The sequence below is a fragment of the Trachymyrmex septentrionalis genome, unplaced genomic scaffold, assembly GCF_001594115.1.
Source record: "Trachymyrmex septentrionalis isolate Tsep2-gDNA-1 unplaced genomic scaffold, Tsep1.0 scaffold9, whole genome shotgun sequence".
NCBI classification, from domain to species: Eukaryota; Metazoa; Arthropoda; class Insecta; order Hymenoptera; family Formicidae; genus Trachymyrmex; species Trachymyrmex septentrionalis.
The window spans coordinates 4056214-4064219 of record NW_017306091.1 but is presented as its reverse complement, the minus strand read 5'-3'; the positions used below and the strand labels follow the sequence as shown (position 1 = coordinate 4064219).

At 31.1% G+C, this 8006-nt stretch overlaps 1 protein-coding gene across 2 annotated transcripts in view; it reads left to right on the top strand.

The window, feature by feature from the left end:
• The window catches only part of LOC108756002 (lamin Dm0-like), a 12592-nt gene extending 5703 nt beyond the window's left edge, over nt 1-6889 (top strand). The window contains exons 2-9 of one of the 2 annotated variants that reach the window (XM_018499526.1): nt 1914-2226; nt 2655-2947; nt 3184-3378; nt 4112-4337; nt 4429-4650; nt 4869-4973; nt 5533-5589; nt 6656-6889. In XM_018499526.1, coding sequence (XP_018355028.1) covers nt 1914-2226; nt 2655-2947; nt 3184-3378; nt 4112-4337; nt 4429-4650; nt 4869-4973; nt 5533-5556 — 1378 coding nt within the window. In that variant the 3' untranslated portion in view covers nt 5557-5589; nt 6656-6889. The remainder of the gene's footprint in view (nt 1-1913; nt 2227-2654; nt 2948-3183; nt 3379-4111; nt 4338-4428; nt 4651-4868; nt 4974-5532; nt 5590-6655) is intronic. The other variant, XM_018499525.1, reaches the window with a different exon arrangement.
• Nucleotides 6890-8006: the final 1117 nt, after the last annotated feature.

Here is an 8006-nt window from a genome sequence, read left to right as displayed (position 1 = left end):
TAAGTGTGTATATATATATATATATATATATATATATATATATATATATATATATATATAAAAGAAAACTTTTATGTATAACATAAAATATTATGTTTTTATATTGTTCATATAACGTACATATTATATACATATAAAATGGAAGGTTTAAACGCTCTCAATGTCTTAATTAATTATCGCGCGAGTATTTATGCAAATTACAAAATTCCAGCGATTCGCGGCTAAACTTGACCCGTGACACTGCCGCGTACATAACTGGATGCACATTACGTTACAAGTCTTCTGAAGCGTCACGTCGTCTCGCATTTTGTACTCGGATTAGTCCGTGAGAGAACTAGAGGGTGACGACCATCACCCTTCTGCTAAGAATCGTATAAACCTCGAGACTCCCTTTCTTGACAATTGTTTAGGGCAGTGGTATCCAACCTTGCCTTGGGCCAGCTGATAACGCACGGCGTTGATCGTACAAGAAAAACAAAAGATTTAGCAATGTGACAAAAATATGACTTTAGAATCTATGGTCGTGGGGACCAACTGTCTTCGTGAATTATACATCGCAAAAATGCAATAGAAAGAAAATAATATCTTCCCATTTCTTTCAAATGGTTTATCGCCGACTAATTATTACATCTTTACTACGAAGATATATATATAATTACTATTAAATTATTAGTAATTGTATGAAATATGTAATTATGTTACGAAAGATATGTCTGTTTTAATATTTAATTGCAAACCGTCATAACAAATGATCGCAGCCTGCAGCGAATCTTATTTTACCGAAGGTTCACACATTTCCAGCTGGATACCATTGGAGAATGATCATTAGCTTAAGGTCGCTACAAGTTAATTAACAGCTGACGCACTTCTCGCGAGTAAGCGTATATGGCGGCTTTCCGGAGCGCACGTTGTTTTCTTGTCTTGAAAATCGGATGAGGGACGAAGACGAACGGATATTAAAGACACGTCCGGGCTACCATGGCAGAAAATAAAATTCTCAATGTGGGTCGTGCATCGCTTGAAATAGAAGCACGCTCTCTCTCCTACCCGGCTTCCTCCTCGCGAACCGGCACGGCGGTATGTCGTAAATGAAAACGAATTTGAATCATAATGCCGATTACACCGTAATGAACTTGCACGTTATATCTTACAAAATTAGCACACCGTCTGCAAACTATCTATAGAATACAGGAATTCGCGGAACGAAAGTACAGATTCCGCGAGAAATTAAATTCAATAGAAATTAAATCCGGTTTACAATGTATCTTTTAACTGTCATTCTTCTTTCTGTTATTCTTCGTTTTTAACTTCCGAACTGTTTTTTTAATTTAATGCAAAGCAGGGATTTGTGGTGAAACTATCTATGATACTTTCTGAGGATACCATAGCGGGAAAAGATGTTATTTCACGAGAATAGATGTAGCATCATTCGATGTTGCCTGTTTTAAGGCAGTGGGCCAAGGATAGCAAGATCATGTTCTGAGAATTTTATGTTCAAAGAACCTTCGCAGAAATCCGTTAATAAAAAATTCGATCTTGTACATAAATTCTCGAAAAAAAAAATTGTTTTTGCGTTTAAAACTGCCTGAATCAGAAACATTTCATTTTCTGTTATTTGTCCAATTTGATTAGCATTGTATCTGTTTACTTAGCCAACAAACAAGGTATTATTTAAGAGAGTTAATAGAGTGTTCATTATATTTTTTTGCTATTGTTATACAATCGAACGTACACGTTGCGTTGCTTCGTTCATGTAAGGATATGAAGACAATCTTGACTAGCAATAGCTGCCAAAAGTTACAGTTGGTTGTTAAAGAAATATAGTAGAAATATAGCAGAAATTTAAAGATGAAAGATACTATAATGCTAATAGAAATAAATATTATATAATTGATATTTATCGTTTGTTTCAGATTGGACAAGAAAACAAAAGATCTACAGATAGCAGAACGAAATGTAATGATATTTGAGACGCGCTGCAGCGACTTACAGTCGCAGTTCAATCAGTCGCAGGCAGAGCGCAAGAAGTTAGCCGAGAAGGATCGGGATTCGGAAAAGGAAATAGATCGATTGAAAACATTGCTGGACGATGCTCGTAAGCACCTGGAGGAAGAAACTCTTCAGCGAATCGATCTCGAAAACAATATTCAGAGTCTCAAAGAAGACATCAGTTTCAAGGACCAAGTTTTTCAGCAAGAACTTACAGAGACTCGTACGAGACGACAAGTAAGTAATTACTTGAAACAATATGATCTTTCAAGCCTTGTTGCATTATCGTAAATATATCGTTAGTTTTAAAAAAAATTTTTTTATTAACATAGACAAGCAATGAAAAAAATTGATTTGAAAACAATTCAATTTTATTGTAGTTATATAACATATTTATTAATAATTTTTGTTTATATAAAAATTTATAATTTATATGTTTGCATGTATGTGTTTTATGATAAATAAATCATTTATTGTCATTTCTAAAAACTTAATGAATGTTATTTCAATATTAACGATATAATTTTAAATCTGACTGGAAAAAGAAAAATAGATGAAAGATAAATCAAATTTTCGGTCGGCATAACAGCTCCCAATTTTAATATAATTTTTCGTTGATTCCTAATTAGTGTTTTGAAATAATTTATATTATAATTGCATTTCAGGTTGAAATATCAGAGATTGACGGTCGTCTCGCGGAGCAATATGAAGCTAAACTGCAGCAATCCTTGCAAGAATTACGCGACCAACATGAGGCGCAAATGCGTGTTAATCGAGAAGAGATTGAGCTTTTATATGAAAATAAAATCAAGAATTTGGCATCTCATGCTCAACGTAATAGCGGAGTCGCTAACATGGCAACCGAGGAATTGAGACAGACTCGCTCTCGAAACGAAGGACTTAATTCAAGAATCAGCGAACTCGAAGCAGCTAACAACGCCCTTAGTGCACGCATTAGGTAATCTTTCTTTATAAAATTTTTTGTGTATAAAAAAGATTTAAGTGAAAATAATTTCTTTAAGTCCACAACTCCCACACTATGAGTTTCACTTTGAAATAAAAAGACAATATATATATATATATAAGAATTAGTAGAAAAAATTTTCTGATATATTATTTTTGTATAAGTAATACTATTTGCGTATAAATATAAAATGTATAAATGTATAAATAATATAAAATCGTTTTCGATAGGGACATGGAGAATGCAAGAGAAAACGAACGTTCTCGTTATGCAGACAGTTTGGCTGCACTGGAAGCGGAATTATCACGTATGCGAGATGAAATGGCTCAACAATTACAAGAATATCATGATCTTATGGATATTAAAGTAGCGCTTGATTTGGAAATTGCTGCATATCGCAAGCTGCTCGAAACTGAAGAGGCGAGGTGAGTCAAAATTATAATTTCTGTAAATTTGAATGGACAATATTACATATACTAGAGTTAACTTATGCGAAACAATTAAAAATCAATCTCAAGTTAAAAATGAATAAAATTAATTATATTGAATCAACTTTTTGTGCGCGAGTTAGTTTATTGAAATGTCAATTAAAAAATACCGATAAATGTTTCGATCTTATCTTTTAGGTCATCTTCAGTACAAATTTAAATAAATGAAATTTAAATATACCAAATTGATATATTTATTAAGATTTAGATCGCTCATAATGTAACTAAATGTATTTTACAGTTTGCACATTAATTAACATAATTAATGCAAATTTACTAGAATATATATAACGAAAACCTCAAGACTTCATGGTGTAAAAAACAATTATTATACTGAAAAAAGTCATGTTATGTCGATAGCGTTATCTTAATTGAAAATAATTTTGTTAATTCAAATGACACCATTAATGAAACAAATACTTATGCTTTTGTTTCAATAAAATTTTATTTGTTACATTGATAAATTTCTCAAAAATGAATAGGCTATGCGAATGATTCTATTAAAAAAAAAAAATTAAATTTGGATATTATGGAAAGAAAGGGAATAGTGAGAAATAGTTTGTCAAATTGACATTTTGATAAAAAAATGTACTAACACACGAACAATTAGGTAAACTCCTTATTGATGTTGTTGATATAATTAATTTATACGAATTTATCTCAATTCTAGATTAAACATTACACCTATGCAGTCGACGAACACGTCTTTGTCTAGAACAACTCCGTCCAGACATACTCCTCTCAGAGGTGGCAAACGAAAACGCACTTTGTTGGAAGAGAGCGAAGAACGCAGCAGTAGTGAATATAGTGTTACAGGTACTGCTAGAGGTGACGTAGAAATTACTGAAGCGGATCCCCAAGGACGATTCGTAAAACTTACTAATAAGGGCAATAAGGTAAATCTAACTTATGGAGATTCAGCGGTGTTGCATTTTAGCTTCGTTTAAGTTAATTCCAACTTCTTATCAAATATAACCTTTATAATAGGAAATAAGCTTAGGCGGATGGCAAATTATTCGCAAAGCCGGTACTTTGGAAACCACTTTTAAGTTTCATCGTAGCGTAAAGCTCGATGGAGGTGCTAACGTGATGGTGTGGTCGGCTGATATTGGTGCAACACACGAGCCACCTTCTAACATCGTCATGAAGGGTCAGAAGTGGTTTGTAGCAGATAACATGACTACTACATTGATAAATATTGAAGGAGAGGTACGTGCGTTATTTACTGTACATTTAATTCTTAGATGTATGTTCCTTTTATCAATATAAATATTTTAAATAAATTTTATAAAATAACATAAGACTCGTTGAATGAGATAGTTACATTTAGATATTTCCGACAATTATATTATGTGTGCATCTAAGGATTAATTTTATATTATATTTTATATGCGATAAGGTGCGAGATTAAGTAAATTTTCTAATAGGAAATGGCAACTTCTGAGCGCAAGAGGCAGCAATTGTCCACAGCTTTGTCTCGACACAGAGAAAGCTTAGGATTCCGACCATCAGAAGAACTCCATCACCAACAGGTAAGGATGCAATAAACTTCATTATTGCATTATACATCACATCGAATGTGTAGTGAAACGAAAGCTTTAAACTACTTTTTGGAATTAAAATAAAAATAGACGTTATTAAGAGAGAAAAATGTCAAAAAAGTGGGATGTAATAATAATATAACGCTGATAACAATATGTGCATTAGCGTTATATTTTAACTGCAGCATTATTTTGATATATTATTGACACACGAAATCATGTCTAGCAAATTATAGCAGTGCAATTATCATAAAAAAAAACTTCTATACTTTGGAAAATTAAAGGTATGTTAATCAGTAACATAATAAATCTTGGAAAAGTTATGCTTTCTGATTTTTAAACGTCGAAGAAGACAATGTGGCTATAATTTATTTCAAGTTTTTAAGGCATTATGAGAATTAATTTAATATTTACGTAATTGTAGACAATCAGATATTATTTACTTTCCATTTGTTTCCGGAGATTTGACATATACAGAATAAGTGTTGCAGTTATAAATAACTAATTTTTTGGGGTGTAGTATTTTCACAATTCACTTCTTGTTTCATAGAGAAGATATCTCTACCCGTATTAAGGGTGAGGCACACGACTCTGATGGGCACTTTATGTAAGTTGTTTTATAACCTATCAGATGTTCGAACATTACGTTATCGATATACTTTTCGCACTCATAATATATAGGAATTATTTTGCTTCATATTTTGTTGGTTTTCATGCAACATTTTGCCTGGATGCTCACCGCTTAACTAAAATTTCATGCCTTATGAGAATTAATATATATGTATATATAATCTTCGTTATATACTCGTATAAAACTATGACCATCCCATTAATTAACCACATTGTCTTTAATTAAGATATTTATTGTCAAATATACATTTTTTTATCAAATGTTATCTACTTACGTACACAATACTTAAAGCTTTCTTTCACGGGATTCAATCTAATATGGATAATAATTGAAAGGAATTTTGATTGTATCTTATATATTATATTAATGTTTGAATATCCTGAACATACATTATATATACAAATGCAAAATTCTTAGAGCGAATTTATGCGCAAATGCAGCTTTTATGGAGCAAAGTTGCATTTGCGAATATTGTGATCAATAGATAAATTTACAAAACTTGCTATTTTTATATTGTATTTCGGTGGATAATCGAAATTTTCATTTTTTGACGTTATATTAATAATATATCAATTGCTTCCGAGTTTCATGGTGTCATTAATATAATATTATATATATGAAATCGGATTAATGCTAAAAAAAAGAGTCATTTGTGAAGTTATATATGCTTTAGTTAGAATGCGAATGGTAAAAACATTTACAAGTAACATAAATCTGATTTAGTATATTTATATGTATTCTACATTGAATACATATATGCATTACTGCATATATATTAATACAATAATATAGATCATTGTATGTAAAAGATGTAAAAAAAAAGTAATGTTTCCGAGAGATATATCGTCTGCATATACATATCTTTTTCATCATGTGAAATATAACAATAAGATTCATTATTTGCTTATATCTGTGACTAAACGGATATGCCGATATTCACGCAGTGGATTAAGCAAATTGGGGTCCGCGGTGATTACTCAATTATTTTATGTTTCTTCCATTTCTCTTTGCTAATAAGATATACGTATGTTTTATGTTTCAGAGCGATCCCCAAGGTGAAGAACGTTGCCACATTATGTGAACATAAATTTATCATAAATTTAAGAATATCAAAAGATTTTAAAAGCTTGTATGATAATGCGGCTTTATTCCATAAACACCGTTTAGAAATGGTGAAAATAAAAAAAGATTATGCCATTAACACAAAGAAATTAATTTAGAGTACAATATCAGAGATATATGAGATATAATACAAGAGATCATTTGTCTAATATTCACTTCGAAGAGAAGAAGAATAAAAGTAGCAGTAATCTTCATACTTTCTATTTTTATTCTTTTTCTCTTCGAATTGAATATTACAGTTGAACATTTATATAACTTTCTTTACATTTATGTAATAGAATTATATATATATATATATTATATATGTATATATATATGAGAAGATATTGTATAATATATTTGGACCGACAAGAGTTCAAATCAAACTTAACAAATGGGTTTCGTGATGTGAATGAAATACGTTTTTTTTTTTGCATTTATCAATTTCTATTCATTACAATGAAATAAGAAAAAGAGGATGCTATTATATTCTGTTAAACCCACAGCCATAGAATGGAAAACGAGTAAAGACGGATATTAATGTACGTTTGTATTCAGGAAATTTCTTTCTCTCCATGCTGTATACTACGTTACAAGTTCACGGTTATCATCATTATTGATATGTCTGTGCTCTCATCAAATTGTACCGAAGTGATGCTTTGAGTGTTTTAATTATTAATTTCTTAATTTGTAATAACTGTTTACGTTTATGTTTGTTCATTTCGTCCAATAGGGAAACATTAAAAAAAGCGATTGGGTTACTAGTATTTGTTTTTTTAAGCACAATAATAATGTGAGACTGTGGGAAAGCTAAATATGATAGATGTATGACTGTCAATTAGATGGACAGTTTCACCTCTTACTAAACGCCGAAAAAAAACGCTCGATTAAACGTTCGATTGAATATTATTTCTACTTTCCGACTGAACGATATTTAACCGAACGCTGTATATTTATATATGTCAATGAAGGAGCGTATTCTTCAGTCGTGATAAGCCGCGAAATTGTACATCAAATTGCACAAATATTGCCAATGTTTAGTTGATCTTTCTACAGAATAATTTCGTGGAAAGTAGAGGAAACGTATTTGTTCCTACAATCGCGCCCCACCTGTGCATTCAACATGATTTTTCTTAATTGTATTCAGCTTTATATCATTTATACTAATAATAAAATCACAAATTAACATACGAATGTACTCGAGATTCTCATTTTTCACGATAGTGACAGCAGCTGTTTTTAGGCGAACGTTAAGTTAGGATAAGTTTTTTGATAGCATTAAAAGAATCGAA